The sequence below is a fragment of the Nicotiana attenuata genome, unplaced genomic scaffold (genome assembly GCF_001879085.1).
Source record: "Nicotiana attenuata strain UT unplaced genomic scaffold, NIATTr2, whole genome shotgun sequence".
Taxonomy (NCBI): domain Eukaryota; kingdom Viridiplantae; phylum Streptophyta; class Magnoliopsida; order Solanales; family Solanaceae; genus Nicotiana; species Nicotiana attenuata.
In genome coordinates, this window is record NW_017674574.1 from 32,867 (window position 1) to 56,880 (window position 24,014).

General features: G+C 38.2%; 2 protein-coding genes across 3 annotated transcripts; one reads left to right on the plus strand and one right to left on the minus strand.

Moving 5' to 3' along the window:
- Positions 1-1,807: 1,807 nt before the first annotated feature.
- On the plus strand, positions 1,808-7,940 carry LOC109218935. Of its 2 annotated transcripts, XM_019383331.1 has the most exons (10): positions 1,808-2,338; positions 3,397-3,480; positions 3,577-3,873; positions 3,961-4,062; positions 4,828-4,963; positions 5,243-5,405; positions 5,821-5,949; positions 6,325-6,519; positions 7,274-7,396; positions 7,503-7,940. In XM_019383331.1, the coding sequence occupies exons 1-10, from the start codon at positions 2,152-2,154 to the stop codon at positions 7,593-7,595; spliced, it is 1,509 nt and encodes a 502-aa protein (XP_019238876.1). In that variant the 5' UTR covers positions 1,808-2,151; the 3' UTR covers positions 7,596-7,940. The 2 variants fall into 2 exon arrangements, with proteins under 2 accessions (XP_019238876.1, XP_019238875.1); XM_019383330.1 differs by having other exon boundaries at positions 3,577-4,062.
- Positions 7,941-8,990: 1,050 nt separating this feature from the next.
- LOC109218936 (exocyst complex component EXO84A) lies at positions 8,991-14,145 on the minus strand. The gene is made up of 6 exons (XM_019383332.1): positions 13,864-14,145; positions 13,456-13,553; positions 11,406-12,447; positions 10,319-11,020; positions 9,644-9,780; positions 8,991-9,219 (listed from the first exon to the last, which is right to left on the minus strand). Exons 1-6 carry the CDS (start codon positions 14,014-14,016, stop codon positions 9,081-9,083), a joined length of 2,271 nt encoding a protein of 756 aa, XP_019238877.1. The 5' UTR covers positions 14,017-14,145; the 3' UTR covers positions 8,991-9,080.
- Between the last annotated feature and the right edge of the window lie 9,869 nt (positions 14,146-24,014).

The window sequence follows — 24,014 nt, forward strand, 5'->3', positions numbered from 1 at the left end:
CAACGTAGTAAAATTTTACAAGTAGGTTGGGGGAGGGTAGAGTATTAGCAAACCTTACCCTACGGGGTAGAGATGTTATTTTCAAAAGACCCTAGACTCAAGAAGACAAAAATAAACAATAGATAAACAATAGAGCAGTGACAACAACAGAAGCCAGAAAAATAATATCAGCATCGTAAGAGACTGAAAATAGATGGAAAAGTAATAACAATAACCAGTAATAATGCCACAGTACTATAAAAAAAAAATTGTCTGCACCACTATTTACGTATTGCTATACACACATTTTATTTTATATTATATATTCTATAAAATGGGAAGGGGAGATGGCGCATGGAAGTGACGACTTGAGGTCTGAGAAGTAGAAAAGAAAAAGAAAGAAAAGGCAAACAAAAAAAGAAAATAGAATAAAATTCTCAAATGCAAAAAAGGAATATTAATAAATAATAATTAAATATAACTAGTTATATATTATTCAATTAGAAGATGAAATTTCGAACCAAAAATTTTTCTCACCTTGCCACGATGGGCTATGTTAAAAATATGATATTTTTGATTTTTTGCTAACGATAAAGGTATATTCAAACGAAAAGTATAACGGTAAATATAGAACGTTTTTAATTATCTAGGGGTAAGATTGACCATTTATCCTTTTATCTTTATGTTCTTAGGCTTCTCTTTGTTAGTATTTTACAGCCGGTTTGGTTTCTTGAATTGAAGGATTAATTTTCTCATTAAATTCAGCATAACCAGTATCTTGTTTGATTGCTTGAGTGAGGAGAATTAATTTAGAATCAATCTCCTCATTAAATTCCACATAACTTATACTCCCTCGGTTCACTTTTAATTGTCCACTATACTAAAAATATATTTGTACTTTTACTTGTTCACTATACTAAAAATATATTTTCACTTTTACTTGTCCACTATACTAAATTAAGAGAAAAACAATCTTTCTTTCCTGCTTTACCCTTATCATTAATTACTTATTCCCCAAATCATTTTCCAAGACCTTTGAAAATAGTATTATTATTAGGGGTTATATGGTAAAATACATACTATAATTATTATTTCTTAAGGAGTGTGAAAAGTTCAAATTGAACAAGTAAAAGTGAATAGAAAGAGTACATTATTTGGGTTCAAATTAGTATTTTCTTATATATAATATTCACATAAATTGATTACGGGAATTTGTGTATTATTTTATGCAGCGTAAAATATAAAGTAAGCATATGTTTACTGAATTCAGGGAATAGATTATTTAAAAGTTAAAATATCCTTAAAGTAAGTAGTTCTTGTTTAATAAATAAAATTTTCATTATAAGTACCGTATGTCCGTATGCAATTCAATCATTATTAATCACTGCATAACAATCTGTGACTCCTTGCATTACTAATCATTACATAAACAATCTATACTTTATGAGTAATTTTATGTTGTGTCTCACACAGTTTACATTAGTTGTATGCAGAGGCGGAGTTAGGATTTATGGGTTCGGTATTCTACTTCCTTTATGTTACTGAGTTCTAATTAACAATTTATACATATTTAATAAATTTTTAAGATAAATACATAGTTTGGACCAAAGTTATCGGGTTCGGCCGAACCCGCAAGCCATATGCTGGCTCCGCCCCTGGTTGTGTGAGGCCTCTTTTTATCTCACATGTTAGTGGACCCATATTTTACACATTTGGATCCACAAAAACAAACAAGAGGCCTCACACAACTAGTGTCAGCTGCAAAATAAAATTGTTCATACTTTATTAATACAGTGTGCGCATGTATTTATACAGTGTTTCGACTTTCCTATGTTCATTCCCATGGGAGAGGAAGAGTGGAACTTTTACTTTCTTCCTCTCTTCTTTTCTTACTATATTTTGGCATTGAGCGGTCGGTAGCTCTGAAAATCAGGTAAAATAATTCCAAGAATATACTACTTACTAGTCTACGACTAAACACAAAGGAGAGAGGAATACAGGGGGGGTAGTTAATTGGGTGGGTTATCCACCTGTTCACGCTTCCTCTCTCTAAAAAGATGATCAGATATTTCTTCTGGTTGTTGTCGATTCCAACTTTTGAATCATTTACTTTATCTGTTATTATGATCCACCATTAGATACAGAATTGCTGTAAATAAAGAAGGAAAAAAGATGGGGGGATGCGTGTCAAGGCCGAATAGTTGTAAATTGGGAGGTTCAAAGAAGAAGAAGAAGTTTAGGAGGAGAAGAAGAAAAGGCACAAGGGTATCTTCTAATTTGTATGAAGGCTCGTCGCTTGTCAAAATTGATGAGTCTTTCCCTTTGGATAACTTCTCCTTCAACAATCCTACTTTTCAGGGTCCTCTCTCTCTCTCTTTTTCTCTCCGTTTCTACATGAATTTGTAGGTGAAAATTTCACTTTTTTAATATAGATAATGAGAATGATTGTTTGCAGTTTGTACCTTTGATTTTTAAGTCAGTTTAGTTTAGTTGAATGTTTAAGGTGGAAGAAAATTGATGATGTGGATGTCGGTTGATGAGCTGCTGCATTTGGATGGAAAAGTTTCAACCTTTCTTTGTTTTTTCATTCTCTTTTCTTCTTCTGGGATGGATTTCCAGTTTTATGCGGAGTATTGTTCTCCTTCTATTTTGCTCTAAATTGATTTCATTCTATTTGGACTTTGGAGTGGCTGGACAAGTGTTTGAAGGGGAGCCTTGGCGTAACTGGTAAAGTTGCTCCATGTGACCAGGAGGTCACAGGTTTGAGTCGTGGAAACAGCCTCTTGCAGAAATGCAGGGTAAGACTGCGTACAATAGACCCTTGTGGTCCGACCCTTACCCGAATCCCGCGCATAGCGGGAGCTTAGTGCACCGGGCTGCCCTTTTTTAGTGGCTGGACAAGTGTTTGAGCTGAAGGGAATATTGGTATATCCTTGATTGAGTAAGCTAGCTCATTTTTTAGCAACAAAATGTAGGTTATCTTGCATACAGATTTAGGGGTTATCACAGTCTGGGTGTTACGATAGAGGTATAGTTAGTGCAGGTCATTTAAACACTGTATTTGTGACCTCAATTCGCTTTTGAGGTAATTGCAGAAACAATCAGACTTATATTTCTCTTTATAACTCAAATATGTGATGCCGTCTTTCGTATGTTGTACCCATGAGTAAATTCCTAATGTTGCTGATGTTCTTGTAATGTCATTTTCTTTCTCCAAATTGTGTTATGTGTGTTTTGCAAGTCAAGATGAGATTGTATGTTAGCACATAATAGATATGTTTTCCACTATATTAAGCGTTCCATCTGTCATTCGTTCAGAAGGATCTGTTTCTATGCCTTTATCCTAAAGCTGAATAGCAGATAAAACATTACAATTCACCTTCTCTTCTGTTTTGTTGTTTATCATGGCAATAACAGGAAATATTGACGAGGCATGGTTTGATTCTGCTGCAATATTTGAATCTGACTGCAGTGATGAAGATTACCAGAGCGTCCCTGACGGTATGGCATTCTGATTTTCAACCTGGTATTCCAACTGTTACTAAAATTTTAATTTGTATAAACTAAGTAATACAAATACAAACACAATTACTGCAGATATGCTTTCTCTCAACAGCTTTGAGGGTGAGCAGACTAGTGTAGCTTCAATGAAAGATGCTAACCATGGGGATGCTAATATAAATGTCCACGTCCAATTATCCTCCGAACTGAAGAGGCAGGGGGAATTATTATGCAATCTTGCTAGCAGTTCCGACAGTTGCTCTGGTAAAACTGTAAAGCAACCAAGCAGTTTGGTGCATCCTAAAGAGGTGGATTCTCGAACAAACTTTGATGGACCTAACGGTGAGGTGCGGCCTGTTTCCCTTGATGAGATATCGTCCTCAGATAATGAAGGTAGTGAAAGGGAGGATGGTTTGTTGGATAACTGTGGAATTCTTCCAAACAACTGTCTGCCTCGTCTTACCTCTACTGTTGTGCCAGTTGAGAAGAGATTTTTTAGCTCTAGTCCTCGAAGTTCAAGGAGGAAAGCTGCCTTAAAACTTCCCTTTAAATGGAAAGAAGAAAATCCTTATGCCACTCTACGTGAGTTTCTATATCTAGCTTTTGATTTAGTTGCTTGGCGCATAGTTCCTCAAATGTGCATCACATGATGGATTAAGTTTGAATATCACAGTGCTACAGTGCTGTTGTTCGTTTCATTGTTCATAAGCACCTAATAATTTGAAGCTTCCAGACCCTATTTGAAACTGCTGAAGTAAATAAAATTATTACGGGCAGGGTATGAAAATACATTTCTTACAGAGACATGATTCATTGCTTTAAATAGTTTTGATTTGGAACAATCTATTGTCTTTAGAGCTGTCGAACTTTCCATCTGCACTTCTGAAGCATGAGCTATTTCTAAGCAAGTGCCTCCTTACCAAATAGTATAAAATCTAGGGGCGTGAAGGTGAACCAAGGGCATCCTTGTCAAGGACCTTGATTTTCTGCTTTACTCGGAGTGGAATGGATCTTAATAATCCACTTTTAATTTCTAAGGGAAAATCCAGTTTCTCAAAGTCCAATTTTGACCTCCTTAGACTCGTTTCATAAATCAAGCTGTAAAATCAAGAGAGGAGGAAAAGAAGAGAATAACTATGACAGAGGAAAGATCCTTGGCATCATATGTCTATCTCTGCGCCTGAAAACCGACTGTTTGGAAGCTTATATAAATGTTTGAGCATGAAAGTTGTCTATATATTTTGATTTTAGAAGGGTAAAAGTGATGGTTCAGTTAACAGTGATCCGGTCACCAGATAAAGGAAAAGAGAATACAATGAGCTAACTTTAATTTGTTTTTGGGTACAGTTGCATCTAAAACCCTGCTTCAAAGGCCCATAGCTGGTAGCCAAGTACCAATTTGCCCATTGGAGAAGAAGTTGCCTGATAGTTGGTCCCGTATTGAACCAAGTACCTTCAGGGTCCGAGGAGGTAACTATTTCAGGTAATGCTTGCTTCCATTGCACATACTTACAGACATATAGGTAAGCACTTACTTTATGAGCATAAAAAAGCTTAGGTAAAGTCCTTCATTCGGAAAAAAGATGAAAAGCTTAGGGAAAATCTAAATGAGCATAGTTAAAGATGTGTAATTTAAAAAAAAAAAAAGATAGTTAAAGATGTGTTTTGTGGACGTTGTAGTTATCATTAGTATGTGCATACATGCCATCTGCCACTGCAACTTTGTATATGTTGTATCATTCACATAGTGTAACTTCTGCAGGGACAAAAAGAAAGAGTTTGCTGCAAATTACGCAGCATATTATCCTTTTGGTGTTGATGTATTTTTATCTCAAAGAAAAATTAATCATATTGCTCGACTTGTGGAACTTCCTGTCATTGAACACTTTGAGACACTTCCACCCATTCTTGTTGTGAATATTCAGGTATCATTTATTTTAGCTGTATAAGTACTGTATTTCTTTTCTTTTTTTCTCCATTTGCTCTAGCTATCATTAAGTTGGTCTGATGGTTAGCTTAAAAGGTTTGTAATTTCTTTGCTAAAGGTGCACATAAAATGTGTTCGAGTCTCTTCAAAGTCAAAGTTATTCAACACAAATCCTGGCACATTGCGGTGTGTTTGGTTTACTATTTTGGGTCATCGTAATTTAGGCGGTCGTCTAACTTCTATTAATAACAGTATAAGTTGGGGGAAAAAAAAGAAAGAAACTGGCTAGGGAATATCTTCACAGTTGAAAGGCATGTTTACCCATAATTGATAGCATGAAAGCTTTTCTCTTGTGTTCAGATATTCATTCATTTGACCTGCTAAGTTGCTGCTTTCACCCTTTTTTTTTACAGGTACCATTATATCCTGCCGCGTTTTTTCAGAGTGATATTGATGGTGAAGGAATGAGTTTTGTCTTGTACTTTAAGCTTTCCGAAAGTTATGCTAAGGAACTTCCTTCTCATTTTCAAGATAACATCAGAGTAAGTTCTAGTTACCATGTCGGTTCTTTGTTTCTCTTTTAGCCTTTCTTTAGTTGTATATTTCTCCCTTTGCTGCTTAATTGTTTAATCATTGCTTCTACGTAATTGTCTTTTCTTTCATCTCAACTTGTTCCAGAGTTCTGTCTCTTGTAACATTCATTTCTCTGTTGGTATTATCCTTTTTCACATTCTGGTACTTCCTCTCTGTACGTATCCTCTTGTGGTATTGAGTTATATATGGCCGGTTTCCTGGCCATTATTCCATTTTTTTTTTCAAATTCTATGTTTGTCAATAAACTATTGTATTCAGATTTTACTGAACATTCTTTTTTCCTATTTAACATGTTTTCCTACCTCCCCTTTCTTATTGAACAGAGGGTAATGGATGATGAAGTGGAAAAAGTGAAGGCTTTTCCAACAGATGGTACTGTTCCCTTTAGGGAACGGTTGAAGATATTAGGCCGTGTAGCAAATGTGGAGGACCTCCGGTTAAGTGCAGCAGAGAGGAAGATTATGCATGCCTACAATGAAAAACCTGTTCTTTCACGTCCTCAACATGAATTCTATAAGGTATAATGGCAAGATTTTGTTGGTGTTTCAGATTTGAGTTAGATTTGGACGTACATCGTACTCCTATTTTCATGTGGGCGCTAGTACGGGTCAATAAAATTTGTTATTATTCTTGTGTCCAACGGAATGATTTACAGATTTCATTTTCTTGAAAATTAAGTCTAAGAAAAAAGATGTTAATTTCATGTAAAAATAAGGATAATCCTCAATTGATAGGGGAATCCACAAGTTTTGAGTGTTATACAATGACTAACATAATATCCGAGGCCGATCCAGGATTTGAGGCTTATGGGTTCCTATCATAATTACAAATTAATATACAATAATAACTGGGTTCACAGTTAAAGATTTACAAATATTTTATGAATTTCTTAATATAAATACAGGGTCTACGCAAGAGTTACTGGGTTCGCGGGAACCCGTATTGAATGCTCTAGGTCCGCCCTGCATAATACACTTGATTAAGGAGTCTACTACTGGGTCTGAGATTTTCTTTTTTTTTTTGTTTTTAAGAAAAGAGCACGAACCAATCTCTTGGTGGTAAACATAATTACATGGCCTTTGCCAGTTCTCATTCGAAAGAACATTCATATTTTTTTAATTATATAAAATATGTTGTTTAACAGCGTAATATGATCTGATTTTTCTTAGAATAGAATGCATAAAATGTTTAATTTGCAAACATTGTCTGATCTCTAGCATATTGAAGGAGAAATATTAGGTTCTCACTGAGTTGCTAATGGTCTCTTTGTAGGGAGAAAATTATTTTGAGATTGATATAGATATGCACAGATTCAGTTACATCTCTAGGAAGGGTTTTGAAACATTCCTAGATAGGCTAAAACTCTGTTGCTTGGATGTAGGCCTCACAATTCAGGTGACTATTATATGTTCTCTAATTCAATACTTGTGTCATTTTCCTCTCCTTTTCTTTTTCCGGTTTGGAGATCAATCGTAAGCAATATTTTAACTTTTCAAATCAGGGTAACAAAGCTGAAGAATTGCCAGAACAGATCTTATGTTGTGTTCGGTTAAATGAAATCGACTATGTGAATTATCAGCAACTGGGGTTGTAAAGAGATCCCCTTGAATTGGTGCACAAACAGTGTAATCCACAGGATATGGCAATTAAATGAAGTTACTGCTACCTCATTTGTGTACTTGCTGGTGCCTTCATATCTCCCCTTTCTCCCAATTGACATAATTTTCAGCGTCTCCGTAATGCATTATGAGGATATACAGGTAGCTGGTTTCATAGAGGAATGAGCCACAAGCCTGTTCGGCAAAACCCAATAGCTTTGGCTCAGACCCTGTATTTTTGTTAAAAAATTCATTTAATATGTATAAATAATTTATCCATATCCCAGTAAGTTACCTCTTTTGAAATCCAGAACCAATAATAAACTCAAAATCCTAGCTTCGCCTCTGGTTTCGTAGGAACTCTTTTAAGATGATTTCTTGCATGGGACAATATTGTTATATGGATCCATCTTGGACTTGCCAATATTGGGCACCTCCTGCTGCCAACTACAGAAGCAAATGGCATATCGAGCGAGCTATAGTTACTAGGGTGAGTCATCCTCTTTGCTTCTATGTTTTTGATCATGCAGTCTGTTCATGAACTGTGGGTTAGATAATCACTTCCCATATGGGACTTTTCAGTTAAAGAGATTATCCAAAAGTCTTAATTCTTTCAGGTTTCTCTACTTAAAACACTGCTCTGGAATTCTACTTGTGAAATGATTAGATATGGATATTCAGGATTTTTAGTGTGAGGTGGTTTTTGGAAGATCTAACACTCCTAGGTTTTAAAGCATTTTATCCATCAGATGCTGCTTGTTTTATCCAATCTTTGTTGATACAATGGATAATATGAAGGGCAGTTGGAAAATCTTCCTCTTTGTCTAACTGTTTATGCAACTCTAAGATTGAGTTTGTGTTCAGACTTTTTCGGAACACATACTCACACAGCCATCGGGCATTCTTTGCAAGAGAACATATTAGAGACAAGAATGCGCTTGACTACAGTCGCATACATTCGTATTGATCAACTATAAGTATTATAAAGTTCAAGAACTAAATACATCTTTGTTCAACGACAGGAACCTAAGTTGATTTTAGCTACACCAGAGTGTAAATAAGAAAACAAATCAAGTAAATGGAGTATTTTGAGATTACTGTCTAATAGCCTGTTTGGCCAAGCTTTTTTTTGGGCCAAAAGTGTTTTTTTTGGCCAAAAGCACTTTTGGCCAAAAATTGAGGTGTTTGGCCAAGCTTTTGGAAGGAAAAAAAGTGTTTTTGAGGAGAAGCAGAAACAGTTTTGGAGAAGCAGAAAAAAGTAGCTTCTCTCCAAAAGCACTTTTCTGAGAAGCACTTTTGAGAAAAATACACTTAGAAGCAGTTTTCAAAAGCTTGGCCAAACACTAATTACTGCTCAAAAGTACTTTTCAAATTAATTAGCCCAACACAAACTGTTTCTCGCCAAAAGCACTTTTGAGAAAAACACTTCTCAAAATAAGCTGATTTTAGAAGCTTGGCCAAACGAGCTATAAATGACAGTACTAGTTACTTCCATGAGAAAGAACCGATGATGCTGTAGGACTGCTCACATTCTCCACGGCCCCAACGTGTGTTTTCCCAGTTAGCATATCTATAGCAATTTGAGCAACTTCTGCAAACCATTCATCCTCTGGAAGCACACTGCACCATTGAATTCCTTTTAATCAGTTAAACTTCTATACATCACGGAATAAGAAATGACGTCACGTAAAAGGGTAATTACATGTAACTCTATATAACAATATTGATTGGTAATCTGGAACAAATGGTAAATAACCTGTTATAAAAGGTTAAATTACACAATGGTGTAAAAATCTTTCGCATTGTAAGTGCTCTTCACTAAAATTCTTCTTTTTGTAAAAATAAGCTATAGATATTTGTGTTTCTATAAATCATCCCATCAAGGTAAAGTGAGAAGTTTCAAGTTAAATTGTTTGTAAATATAGACATGTGTTACTATTCTCTCTGGGACCTACTAAAAAGGAAATAGTATCACATAAATTGGGATAGAGAAGCAGTAACTAATGACTGTGAAATAAGCTTTGTTTTATTTGCTAAGGTATACCTGTAAGGGTCAATTTTGGTTGCAGCAACTGCTTCAATGGCTCTGCCTATGATGTTTTTGATTACTTGTTGAAGATTTCGAGACAAGTAGCGCCCTTGTGAAGCAAAGAGTATCACAAACTCCATATCTAAATAAAACTGCAGTAGAAAACATCGTTTCAGTTCTCAAGAATAAAAGGATAAACTTGTGCATTTACTAGACGAAAACAGAAGTTGAGAGAAAATGAAAAGAGAGAAGTTTACAGGAGAAATTCAAAAATAGCCAGATTTACAAGTGGTCATTCAAAAATAGCCATAGTTTCAAAAGTCATCGAAATTTAGCTACTTTTCATGTAAAGATAAATCTGAACGAAAACACTGTTCAAAATCCGGAAAATACTCCAGCATAATATACTAGAATTCGAATATATTATACTGGAACTCCAGTATATTATACTGGAGCCAACAAAGTATACCGATCCAGCATAATATGTTGGAAGTTCATACACAAGTGCACCGAACTCCAGTATGTTATGCTGGACCGGTCTCTGTTGCAGCAAAATAGTGGCTATTTTTCTATGACTTGGCAAACGCTGATTATGTTTGAATGACAAGTCCGAAAACTGGCTAGTCTGTGCTATTTTAACAAATTTACAGAGATGGATGAAAGTAAATAATCTGACAAAAAAAGAAAAACCTGTTGAAGCCCAAGAGGACCTAAAGGCGTTGGCCCTTGCTCAATCTCTTCCCAAAAGGTTTGATCTTCAGATAGCCATAGGATAATAGTTTCAGTGAGCCTCATCAAAAGAATAGTAGCAAATCTTTCTCTTCCCACAAACATGTCCGATGCTATGCCAGCAATTCTAGTCAACTTCCCAAACAGTTCCTGATATACTGGAGATGGAAACCACTCTATCTCTTCTGGATTTCCATCCATATTTATGTACATGTCCGGACTCAAACGAACACCACCATCTTCCAAGAAAATGAGTTCAAGTGCATGTTGCCTACAAAAGCTGTCACGTAGCTGATCAACTAAACGCTGGAGTCTTCGCTTCAGTTCTCTCTGCTCTACAGGACGGGATTGCCTATCTGTACTCCGTTTAGATGTATCATCTGCCTTATTAGGTTGTTGTGAAGATGAAAGCTTGGCGACTGCACGAGGGATTAGCTCGTCTGCTAACAATAATGCATTGGCTAGTAAAGCAATCTGTTCAGATTCTGTCTCGGCCATCCTTACAATTCTATTTACAGATCCTTCAAGATTCTCATTCTCCACTGAACCAGGTAATGCTTTTATTAACATACTTATGTATGCATTAAACACTAGCATTACACCTTCCAAAGCTTGCTCAGACAACTGTAAGCTTTCAAGAGGGCTAATGTCCTCGCATAGTTCCTGACAAAATGATCAAGGAGCTTGAGAATATTACATCCTATAGAAAGATCACTGAACAGTGTTCAAAATATCAACAAAAACTAACAGAGAGGCAAAGTGCGCAACAATATTTTTTTGGGATAATTACATTTTTGAACCGCCCAAAAAAATAATAGCCGGCAAATGTATATGTTTTGAATAAGAATAAATATACATATAATATGCATAATCACTGTATATATTTTGTATATTTCAGGCTACCACCTGCAATTATTTTGGGCCGCAGGGCCAAAAATGAAAAAGCCCAAAAAATTTCACCATCCACAGGGAAAAAAAAGAAAGAATAGGGTATATATGAGAACCAAAGCTAAATGCAAGAGTGAATTACTGCTGATAAATGAATCACCTGAACCATTGTGTTGAATCTATGAGCACTGCTTGAGAGCTTTGGCTGAGAGACAATGACACCAGCGAGAGATGCAGTTCCTAGAGAACGTGAGCCGATTGGTGGATAAGCCAGCGACCAATCATCATCAGCAGCAATTGCAGCTGTGCACTGCTCAATCCTCTTTATATTGGCAACCAGTGCTTGCTCAACACAGGGCCTAAAGATTTTCAAGAGAACTGGTGAAAGGGCCAACCCACGAGCTTCTAGCAAAGAGCAGTGCCCGAGACTCATGTGAACACTCTCAGCAACAGGTCTTAAGCATCCTGATGCTGCTGGTGAAGCTATCACATGTCTCTTAATTAGACGAGCAAAATTCTCGGTCTGGTTGACAGCCCAAGTTACTAGCTCAGATGAATAACAAGGTTCATCATCAAATAAGGTCAAGGAATCACTTGTGGCCTGTGCAATGGTCGAGAATACAAGCTGTGAAAGAGCAGCACTATATGCTACTGCATGTGAAGTACCTGAAGGCCGAAGACCCTGCATATTACCTTGCATTTTCTGCTGGTGAGAGCTTAACATTAAGGTATGAGCACGGGGCCCATCACCTAGACGTTTTAGAGCTTGCACCGCAGAGCGAAGCTCAGCAGCACTGACTGAAGACTGGAAAGCAGCTTCTGCTAACTGTGCTGCTAACTTTTGCTTCTGTTCAGTGATAGCTTTCTGCAATGATAATAACGCTGATGGAGTCAATGTCTGTTTACTATGAGAATCCTTTGCCATATGTTCACCTTCATCCAGAACATCCAAGGCTTCATCCACTCTCCTCTCAGCAAGCAGCACTTCAAGCTTCTCTATAAATTGTCCTAACCAACTCTCAGAATTGGCGGCATCTCTGTCACCAAAATTAGAACTATCATCTTGCGTCAAACCCTCAGAGCTAGACAGAGAATCAACATTAATTCCTTCAGCTAAACCATGAACAATTGCAGCTCGGGTAGATAGGAGATTTCTCAAGGCAATAAGCTGTCCTTCAAGATTGGAGATTTCCCTTGATGTGCTGCATATATAAAACGTATAAGAAACTTCTGCAAGTGATGCACCAACAGCCTAGATACACTGCAAAAGGAGTGATAGTGGTTGTTTCAGCAGCAGATGAATATTTTACGAGTAACTATAGTTCAAAGACTCAGAGTAGTCACTAAGATAACAACAACAACAACCAAAAAAAAAAAAAAACCCAGTGTAATTCCACAAAGTGGGGTGTGGGGAGGGTAGTGTGTATGCATAGCTTACCCCTACCTTGTTAAGGTAGAGAGGAAGTAGTCACTATGATGGAAACTGAAAAACCAAATAAACTTTATGCTTATTGGCATTTATTCCAGACAAAACATGTTCCAACTTCATGTGCAATTGTGCATAAAACCATAATTCCTAGAAAACAGGAGAAATCCAAATTCACACGCAAAACCTCTGCCATATGGAATCAACAAGACTAATGAATGCACCTTTAAGACAAAGTTCAGTTCTAGGCAGAGATATGTGAAATTGTGAATAGCTTTCAGTAAATCTAAATGAACTTCTAGCTAGAGAAGTGAGGTTTAATGCAAGCAATGCTCTAATTTACTTTTAATATAAGAGATTTACTCCACGCCAAGTCTAGTTTAAAGGCAGATATGTGAACAGATCTTCAAGATCTAAGAATATCTAGCTATGGAACGATATCTCAATTCTTTTAACAATATTAACTCTACGACGAGTCTAATATTTTGGTCCTTTACTCCTTTCAATTCCAATAACAAGATTATTCATAACAGAGTGGCGAAAAATGTGGATTGGAGATATTGGCTCATGCATCCATGCTGGTCTTCAAAAGCATTCACTTATTAGTTGACCAGGAAATAAAAATGATGTGTCATTTACACTCTAAGTCCATTTTATCCTTTTTAATCAGCTACCTCTTAATTAGTATTTGAATAGTTATATTTAATCAGAGCTATATATATAACTCACAAAACTCTGAGTTATAAAAGTACTGCTAGTTCATGCTATGCCAGAGTTTGCTTACCGTATGAAAGCGGCATAATTAGCATAAACACTTTTCCGCATTTCCTCTGCGGAAGCCTTCCTCAAATCCACAAGGTAATGGCATAAATGCCTTATTTCCTGTAAAAAATCCAAAGAGTTTCTTTACCTTGCAACTTATTTTTCCAGCAAAATAAATAAATAAATAAAGCATGCAAATTCGCAACCAAGCATACGAATAATCGTAGCTTCACTTCTCAACAAAAACATTTCAACAAATTTTTCTCATACTCAGAAGAAATAGACAAATCACATCACTGAAAATTCTGAATAGAAACGCTCCGTGATCGACTATTGCAGACGCTAATTCCCTATAACAATCACGTTATATTTCCAAAGAATTCCATCTCCTAGTCATACTTAAAAGAAAATAATGCAGAGGTTGTGTTACCTTTTCGCTCATATGACGGCATCGATTGGTGACATAGGAATCAGGATCAAAACCAGAACCTTTAAAAACTTTGAGCTTATCGCTAAGTGATAGATCTTTCTCCTCAAAATCTATTGAATCTCCTATGCTTGACGAGAATGAACCTCCATCCATTTTTGTCTCTGTATTTTTCTGCCAATCGCACAGATGCAAAAGAACAAAAAGCTTTGAGGAAAGAATATGAATTTGATCACGAGATCAACACGTGATTAATTTAGGAGGTCGCCTTATCACCAGATCACGGTGGACTCGCTCCTAATTCCCTTCTTTTCGCGCGCGCTCTCTATATATATATGGCAATGGGATGGGGCGGGGCGGGGCGGGTTTGGCATAACCCACAAAAATTTCAATCCGCCCCGCAGCGCCCCGCCCCGCATAGTTCCTTTTTGGAATTTTTACAGTCCTATGCTACATAGGAAACCTTATTACCCTCAATGTTTAAGGTTTGACTTAATTACACTTAGTATACAAATTACCAATTCTATACCATAGTGTATTTTAAGGGCACAATTAATGCAGCGTATATCCCTCCTTAATTCAAGGTACCGTATATCTCACCCCTCCCACGTTTCTCTCTCCCAAACCCTCACCCTCACCCAACAATGAATCGTCATTTTAGTAGAAGTGATAGACGAGGGACAAAAGGTGGTGCATCTGCTTCTCAAAAACAAATTGATGAAAGAGAGTGCTTTCTACTAGTCAAACAAAAGATAATAAGTTTCTTCTACCATCCAGTAGCATTTCTATTCACCCACCAGTAAAAGAAACAGATTGCCCCACCCATCAACACTACAATACTCATCATCGCTTTCAGAGAGATGGCCAACCATCAACTCCAGGACCCAAAGAGCTTCTCAGGCTAGAAAAGTACTTCACTGTGCGACTTGAGAAAATCAAAGCAGCATTTGCACCAAGTCCAAACAAAGGATAGAATCTCTTAGCCTCGTCAACAGTCGTAATCTGCAAAAGAAATCACCCAAAACACTTAAATAACAGTGATTTCCCCCAAAACACGTTTATGTAGCTTAATTGGTATTTTCGACATAATTGCGTTTTTTGCAGAAGATTTTGTAGAAGTTTTAGTCGTTTTGGATTTGTGAAAACAGAAAACAATACATCTACAATCAGAATACAAATAATCTACAATTCATCTATAAAATATCTACAAACTGGTATATTGAATTTTAGTATCCCAATTCCCATTCGATTGTAATTTAATTGGGATTTTCGACATAATTGCGTTTTTTGCAGAAGATTTGTAGAAGTTTTAGTCGTTTTTGATTTGTGAAAACAGAAAACAAAGCATCTACAATCAGAATACAAATAATCTACAATTTATCTACAAAATATCTACAAACTGGGGACATTGAATTTTTATATCCCAATTACCATTCAATTTGTAGCATAATTGTGATTCTTCTTCTTCGAGTTTCAATCTGAAATTCAGTCAAAACCAAGTCTAATCTTCACCAAAACCCCTCAAAATTGGGATATAAACTCCAAACCATATTCCCGATTATTTTCAACAACGCCCAATCCAAACAAATAATGATTTTTGAAAACCCAAATTTGAATTCAAAGCTTTCAAGCTTTTTAATAGCTGTCAATGGTGGAAAATATCTGGAAGAATATTTACCTCCATAATGGCTTCCTGATTTTTCGCAGGTGATTAAGGCAGAATTTTAATGTAGACTCAATCAATCCCAAGATTCTTTCCTGATTTTTAGCGCGTGATTAAGGGAAAATTCTGCCCTATTAACTCCTAATAAACGAATGGTACAGAAATTGTAGGAAAAATGTGGACTAGGCGGGTAATTTAGATACTATGAACATATTTGGTAATAAAGTTTCATATATGGTATAGATAAAAAAAAACCTCTAACTTTTATACGTATACACAATGTAATGCTATATTCACATCTACCGAATTTCCAATGAATGGTAATTGTATTTGGATTTACCTAATAATTATGACTATGGATAAAATAGAACCTTCTACTCACCAAGTACCCTTTCTTTTTTATTTTTAATCCCAGCTGGTTACCTTCAGAGGCATATTTAGTGTAGAAGCTATGGATTTAACCGAACCCATAGTTTTAGCTCATATTCTATATTTTTGCTCAAAAAATTATTAAATATGTACAAATAATAAATTTTTAACCCGTTAAATTAGATGTAATAAAATTACGACTCTGAACCATAAAATTTAAATCATGAATCCGCTTATGAATACCTTCATAATTTAGAGTACCACAAAACATAACATGATAGCTTTCTGGTGTTGGGTCCATAAAGCTACACATTTGCATAATTGACAGCTCTCTTAAATAAATCTGAATTTTGACCATACAGTTGAGATGTTAATTCATCCAGATATAATTTTTAGTAGAGTATATGCATGATTTAACTTATTTACACTACAATGTAAAAGAATATTACACAAACAATGTATATAAATCAGTTATATCAAGTTTTTTGCTGCAATTTTAGGTTATCAAATTATGTTTACTACATATAGTACATGTTGTAAATTATCTTAATCTGATGATGTAAAAAGGTTTATAAATTATTAGCACACAAACGTATACTCTCTCTAACACACACATATAATCAGAGGTGTATCTAGTGTAGAAACTATAGGTTCAACTGAACTCATAGCTTTCGCTCATATTTTGTATTTATGCCCAAAAAGTCATTAAATATGTACAAATAATAAATTTTGAACCCATTAAATTAGATGAGATGTGATAGAATTGCGAATCTGAATTTATAAAGTTTAAATCCTGGATGCACCTCTTCATATAAATTAAAGTGCTTGAAATATATATTAACCTCTTATTTCATGCCAGTGGAATTGCTGTTATTATTAAATTTTTTGGGGGCAAGTATGGTTTTAGGGAATGTTGTTGGTCGGTTCAAAATGCCCCAAGCAGACATGGAATTGATGCCTCATCTAACTTTGTCTCTTCCAAAATTCCCTTGCAAAACTGATGACATCTTTGAACTGTTCAATTAATTTCAACTTCTTTGAATACATTGCAGCCTTAGCTTGAAGAGTGCAGTGTTTTTAGGAATTAAATTGACACCCAACCTTACTTAGTCGACACTTACTCTGATAAGAACGCAACGATTAATTAACCTTGACATTTCATTCTTGATATTTCATTATAATTAGGTCAACTACTCCCATTTAACTGCGCGCTAGGCCATAATTTCGTTATCCGTGTTTCATGCGATCAAGTTGATTAGTTTGCGTTCGGAGAGGATTTGGTAAGAAATAAGACACTTAGTCTCTTTTAAGAAGGCTTAAGTTGGAAAAGTCAACGGATGTTGACTTATGTGTTAGAGGGCTCGGATGTGAGTTCCGATGGTTCGGTTAGCTTCGGGAGGTGATTTGTGACTTAGGAGCGTGATCGGAATTGGTTTTGGAGGTCCGGAGTAGAATTAGTCTTGAATTGGCGAAGTTGATATTTTGGCGATTTCCGGTTGGTTGGTAAGATTTTGATCCGAGGGTCGGAATGGAATTCCGAGAGTTGCTGTAGTTTCGTTATGCCATTTGGGATGTGTGTGCAAAATTCCGGGTCATTTGGACGTGGTTTGGTTGGGTTTTTTATCAAAAGCGTGTTTCGGAAGTTTTTAGAAAAAGTTAAGCTTGAATTCGATGGGAATTAGTGGATTTGATGTTGTTTGAGGTGTTTTGATGATTGGAACAAGTTTGAATGAGGTTTTACGATGTGTTGGTACTTTTGGTTGAGGTCCCGGTGGCCTCGGGTGAGTTTCGGGTGGTTAATCGGGCTATTTTTGGAATTGGAATGTTGCAGAAAAACAGTTCAGGTGTTGCAGACATTTAAGCCTTCGCGATCGCGAGGGGCATGTCGCGTTCGCGTAGAAGGATCTTGGGATGGCCAGAGTTTAGCCTTCGCGTTCGCGTTCGAGAGCTCGCGTTCGCGAAAGGCTGGGAGCTGATGCTTCGCGTTCGCAGGAGGTCGTTCGCGTTCGTGTATAAGGATTTAGGTCCAGGAGCAGTTGTTCTTCGCGTTCGCGTATGTGGGACCGCGTTCGCGTAGGTATATAAGGCTAGTGCATCGCGTTCGCAGGGAGTAGGTCGCGTTCGCATAAGGTTGATTTTGGGAAATTAAAAGGTGTGGTTCGCATTCGCGAGGCTGAGGTCGCGAACGTGATGAAGAGATATCAGAACTGGGCAGAAAGTTTATAAGTTATTTCATCCGCGATTTTGGGTCATTTTTACTCCATAGTTGATCATTTTGAGAGCTCTTTGAGGGAGATTGAAGAGGGATTCAAGGAGAATTGATTGGAGGTAAGATTTTTGAACCTAAAACGTGATTCTATTGTGAAATCTACCTAGAAATTCATGGAACTTAAGCCAAAAATGGAAGAACTAGGGCTTGGAATTTTGGATTTGATTTGGGATTTGAGGGGTCATTTGGACTCTGATTTTGATGTTCTTTATATGCATAGAATCGTGGAGTGATAAGGAACCCGTTGATGTAAAAATTTCTGAGTTTCGAGAAGTGGGCCCGGGGTTCTGGTTTTGCTAATTTCGGGATTTTTGATATTTTTCGATTGTTTTCGCTTGGGCTTTATTCCCTTAGCATATTGTGACGTATTCGTTCTGATTTTGGATAGATTCGACGCGCATGGAGGCCGATTTGAGGGGCAAAGGCATCGCGAGCTAGAGTTGTAGCCGGTTCGAGGTGAGTAATGATTGTAAATGATATCCTGAGGGTTTGAAACCCCGGATTTGCACACCGTAGTGCTATATTGAGGTGAGACACGCGCTGGATGATGAGCGTGGGGTCTTTTACTACTGGGGATTGTGACTCGATCCGTCCTGATTGATGATTTCACCGCGTGTTTGACTGATACTTGTTTGTTATCATCATGATTTGGGCTGATTGCCATATTTGGGCTTCGTGCCAACTATTTGAACCCTTCGGGGATTTTTATCACTATTTCCTCACTGTTTCGACTTATTACTTGAACTCAGTCCTGTTGATATCTACTGTTTTACAAACTCAGCCACTTTTACTCCGATTTGAAACTTAAATGATATTTCTAAATGATGTTTTGGGCTGAGAACTACTGTTTTACTAATGCCCGAGGGGCTTGTGATGATATCTGACTGAGTGCGGCCGAGGGCCATATGTGAGGATACATTGAGTGATATGAGGCCGAGGGCCTGAGATACATTTATACGCCACGAGGTGGCTTGAGTGATGTGAGGCCGAGTGCCGAGTGATATGAGGCCGAGTGCCGAGAGATGATGCCACGAGGTGGCTTGATATAGCACTTGGACCGTAAGGGGCCCCTCCGGAGTCTGCACACCCACAGTGAGCGCGGGTACCCATTGATCTGAGAGTGAGCCCGAGGGGCTGATATTGTTCTGAGAGTGAGCCCGAGGGGCTGAGAGTGTTCAGAGAGTGAGCCCGAGGGGCTGATACTATTTTGAGAGTGAGTCCGAGGGGCTGATACTGTTCTGAGATATTGCCCGAGGGGCGAACCTTTATATGTCCATCTTTCATATTTACTTGTCATTTTACCTATTATACTGTGGTATTTGTGCCCGAGAGGCAGATTTTCTGTGCTTATCGACACTAACTGTTTTGCATTCATTGCGTAACTGTTGAAAAAGTCATTTTCAAAAGAGTTTTAAATTGAGCTAAGATATTTCTAAAGATTTCACAGCTTCACTGCTTTTCTCAAAGGGTTTTACACTGCTTCTATATGGCATGTTGGTTTGCTGTACGTGATTTCTTACTGCTCAGTTGTTATTTACCTTTATTACTCACTGAGTTGGAGTACTCACTTTACTCCCTGCACTATGTGTGCAGATGAAGGTATTTTTGCACCCGATAGAGAGTTTTTGACTGATCGGAGGCAGAGTTATCAGAGTTAGCGAGGTGACTGCCAGCGTTCGCAGCACCGCTTTTCTCCCTTTTGTTTATCAGTCCTGTTTCGTATATTTCAGACCTTATAGTTGTATTTATACTCTAATAGATGCTCGTGACTTGTGACACCCCGGTATAGGGCTGTATTCCGCACTTTATAAAGAAATCTTTTGTTTACACTGTGGTTATCTAATCATGCTAAAACCGTTTATTTATATTAACTATTCTGAAAAGGGCGAAATGGGTTGGTTGGCTGGCCTTGTCTTCACGAGAGGCGCCATCACGAACGGATCGGGGTTGGGTCGTGACAAGTTGGTATTAGAGCCTAGGTTACATAGGTCTCACGAGTCATGAGCAGGTTTAGTAGAGTATCGCGGATCGGTACGGAGACGTCTGTATTTATCCTCGAGAGGCTGCAGAACCTTTAGGAAAACTTCACATTCTTGAATTCTTATCGTGCGTCCTTGATTCAGCTTGAAAAGTAACTCTTGCAGTTCCTTCCACGCGTTCGCATGCACGCATGAGCGCTCAGTATCAGATGTGCATCGATGGCTTGTGATTCCCCGATCGAGGGGCGAGATGTTATCTTTGTGAGTTGATGTTGGGCTAGTCTGGAGGACTTAAGGCCGGATCTTTGCCTATGGCTTGAGCACCGAGGTGCTGATTGTGTGAATAGGTGTTTTTGAACTTATATGTTCGGTAGTGTCCCTGTTAGTGGAGGTGATGGCCGTGGCTATGTGATGAGTATGTTAGTACTGCGAGATGTATCTATATGACGTGGGAGTGACGAGAAAGGCCTGCTGAAGGATAGAGGAACTATTAGGTGCTGGAATTCCATCTTGATTCGAGGTATAGCCCCGAGTTATGGGCGTATGAAGGATCATTTCATGTTTCCCAGTTGAGAGTGAAGTAAATTTCATGTTGCGGCATGAGTCCAGACTCAGGAAGATCAAGTGACTGCGTAATGCTTGTGATGGTGGAAGGTATACAGAAATGTTAGTTGGAGGCAAAGCAGGTGGGTTATCTCCCGCGGAGTGTTTTAAGGTTGTGTGATCCTTATGTTGTCTATTAGAAGATTTCATTTACAAGTGAAGAATATGTGTTGAAATCTAAATTGGGTCGCCTAGAGAGTGGGCTTAACTATTGTGTGAGTGAATGCGAGATTTGCAGAAGAGTTAAAATTCTAGATGATTTGTGTTTCCACAAGCTTATGAAGGATTTAGTTTAATCTCACTATGGTATTATGGCAGCAAAAGAGAATATGCGTTATGAGTTATTGGGTGTGTTTTAATCTATGGCTTCGAGCCAAGTGGGGGAGTCTGCTATTGATTAAGTTGATTGCACGGCTAGGTGCTATGTTGGTTCCAGTTTGAGGCGTGTTGGTGAGTCAGTTATGGCTTACGGAGATTGAGGTCGAGGATGGCTCGAGTGAAGGGAAATTTTGACAAAGGTTGTATTATGCTTCATAGGGTAAGAGGATCACGGGATGTCTTAAGTTGTTATGGGTAAAGAATACGCGGTGCATAGAGCAGGAAGATGCTTGTTTGTACTGGGATGAGGTCATGTCCTGCGACGTCTGAGTACTAATGAGGCACGGGTGGTTCTGTTCGTTGGATCAGGCTAATTGCAGTTTAAATAGAGTAAATGACTCTCGAGAATGGTTCTAATGTGTTCAAGATTCTACATGTAACAATTGGGTATCTTAAAGTTGTATATGTGATTAGGAACTAAGTCTCCATTGGAAGAGGTCAAGACTTGTGGTATTCCTATGTTAATTATGGGATTCTATGTATCAGTACCAGGAAGGTAAAGGTAACGGATTTAGATTCGCAGGGAGTTCTTCAGAGAAAAGTATTTTGGAATGTGGTACTTTTGGGAATGTTTAAGAAAGTATTTAGCGACTTATGGGCCTTAGACGCTGTGGCTTTATGCTTGGTTCCGTGTGGTAAGTCCGAGTTAAGGAATTGTGGTGCTACAGCAAAAAGGGAATATCAAGTTGAAGATGAATCAGAAGGAAATTTAGATAGATGGGGTAGCTTGGTAGTAGACCGGACCGATATGGTAAGGATATGATTTGTTCCTTGTGTGTGTTCGAGGTAATGAGTTCTTACAGGTATTTTGCGGCAATACTCATAGGTTTTTAGCGGCTTGCTTAGCTTGGTCGAGTTAGAAGGGTTCAGTCCTGGCAGGTCTGATTTGTGCAAGGGGAACTCGGAGAGTTCTTGATGGTTTTTACCGCAGTTTGAAGATGTATATTTTCTATGGGCATGCGGAGTATGGGATGTATAGTGATTTTCTTCTAGGTGGGACCAATGGAAAGTTCTTGACTAGTTGAGTATGTAGATGTTTGTGGCTCGGAAGGGAGATAAAGTTCTCATGTTATCCTAGGGTGGTATAGTATATGCGATATGTTGTGGAGGATCGAGATTTGCGTGTGTAAGGTTACGGTTCAGTTCTGAATGGAAAGTCATAAAATTCTTAGGCAGCACGGGCAGTTTTAGGTGATTAGAGAAATGAGCTTCAGATGATTAGGGTGAATGATCTTCAGATGATTAAGGAAATGGTATTGCTAATCATAGTGATTTGACGAGGGTATATGTTTCAGAAAAGGCAATGTGATTAAGCTGATAGTACTTCGGTAGTACTGTGGCGCTTTCTTGTTAGATCGACTGCTGATATTCGAGTTTGCATGATGGTACAGGGGTATTTTAGGATATCTTTCGTGGCATGATTGGGTACTTGAGGTGTGATATGTATTCAGACTGCGGAATTTGGGGATCAGGTACGTTGATTTGTGTGCTATATGGGTTGGAGACTGGGAGTTCTCATGTTCAGGCTATATTGTTGTTGTGAGTCGCGTGTATCGACGGTTTAGTGACTATCGGGGTCTGGAGACCCGAGCGGACCTTTTGTGCTTGGTATGTTGGATTTGGAAGTGGTATTGGGTTCAGACTAGTTGTCTTTGTGTTGTGTCATTCTGGATTATTGCGCCAAGGCGGCGCTATTGGCCATGCCGGGAATGCCACGGATTGAGTGGCGAGGTACGACAGATTATATCCTATTGGGGATTTTTATATTTCGAAGACCCAGCGGACGGCTGGGAAGGATTTGTCTTTCTTATTTGGGCTCTTGTGATGAGTGTCAGTGCTGAGGCTCCTCATATTGATTCAGTTCCGGTGGTGAGGGACTTTTCGGATGTGCTTCCTGCGGCCGGGCATGTCGCCGGGCAGGGTTGTTGATTTCGATATCAATTTGATGCCGGGCACCGTATCGTAAGGCACCGGCAGAGTTATGGGAGTTGAAGGAGCAGCTTCAGGTGTCCTTGATAAGGAGTTCGTTGGCAGGCCAATGTGGATGCGTATACTAACTTGATTCGGCTTGGTTGGCTCCGAATTATATTGTTGAGGGATGTGTTGATTCGATGGTTATTGAGCTTATTAGTAATCTGGTGAGGTCAATGAGTTACCTTTCTGTGTTGCGGGGTGTTGTGATTTGTTGGTTATGGGCACATATGGTGCAGTTCATTTGGGGATCGCATAGTGGAAGTCGAGCGGGAAAAGTAATTGGGTGTTGCTCGGTGAATGACGTATCGGTCATGTCCTATCGGGTTTGCGTGGTATATGCTATTTGTTTTCACCATGGGTGTTGTCACGACCCAAAATCCATTAAGGGTCGTGATGGCGCCGGACACTGCTGTCAGGCAAGCCAACCAAATACTTAATTAAACTCCAATTTTAACAATTTTGGAAACCAAGATTTTCCTTTAAATTTCATAAGTAAATAAAGATATCTGCTTCAATTCAAATTAAATACTAGCAATCAATACAAAAATATTTAAAAACCATCCCAGAACCCGGTATCACAAGTGCATGAGCATCTACTGATAAGGAAATAAAACACAATACAACATCCGTCTGGAATACAGTGGACAGAAAGAAAATACAATTTACTGGAAGGGACTTTACTAGCTGCGGGCCGCCTCGAATAATGCAACTCACCTAGTCCGCGAATCATCCATGCTGCTATGCCCAGTGGGCTGCTAGAGATAAATATACCTGTGCAACAAAAATGCACAGAAGTGTAGTATGAGTACGTAAACAACGTGTACTCAATGAGTATCCCATCTAATCTTGAAGAAGTAGAGACGAGATGGTCAACTTCGACACTTACTAGAGGTCAATTGACAATATACTAAAAATGTGA

Excerpts from the sequence above, each read along its gene's own strand:
- LOC109218935 (XM_019383330.1), top strand. The coding sequence starts at position 2,152 with ATGGGGGGATGCGTGTCAAGGCCGAATAGTTGTAAATTGGGAGGTTCA. Across the intron at positions 3,481-3,576 it reads TTACCAGAGCGTCCCTGACG|ATATGCTTTCTCTCAACAGC; the intron begins GTATGGCATTCT and ends CAATTACTGCAG. Across the intron at positions 4,063-4,827 it reads AAATCCTTATGCCACTCTAC|TTGCATCTAAAACCCTGCTT; the intron begins GTGAGTTTCTAT and ends TTTTGGGTACAG.
- LOC109218936 (XM_019383332.1), bottom strand. The coding sequence starts at position 14,016 with ATGGATGGAGGTTCATTCTCGTCAAGCATAGGAGATTCAATAGATTTT. Across the intron at positions 13,554-13,863 it reads GCCGTCATATGAGCGAAAAG|GAAATAAGGCATTTATGCCA; the intron begins GTAACACAACCT and ends GATTTTTTACAG. Across the intron at positions 11,021-11,405 it reads GATTCAACACAATGGTTCAG|GAACTATGCGAGGACATTAG; the intron begins GTGATTCATTTA and ends TCATTTTGTCAG.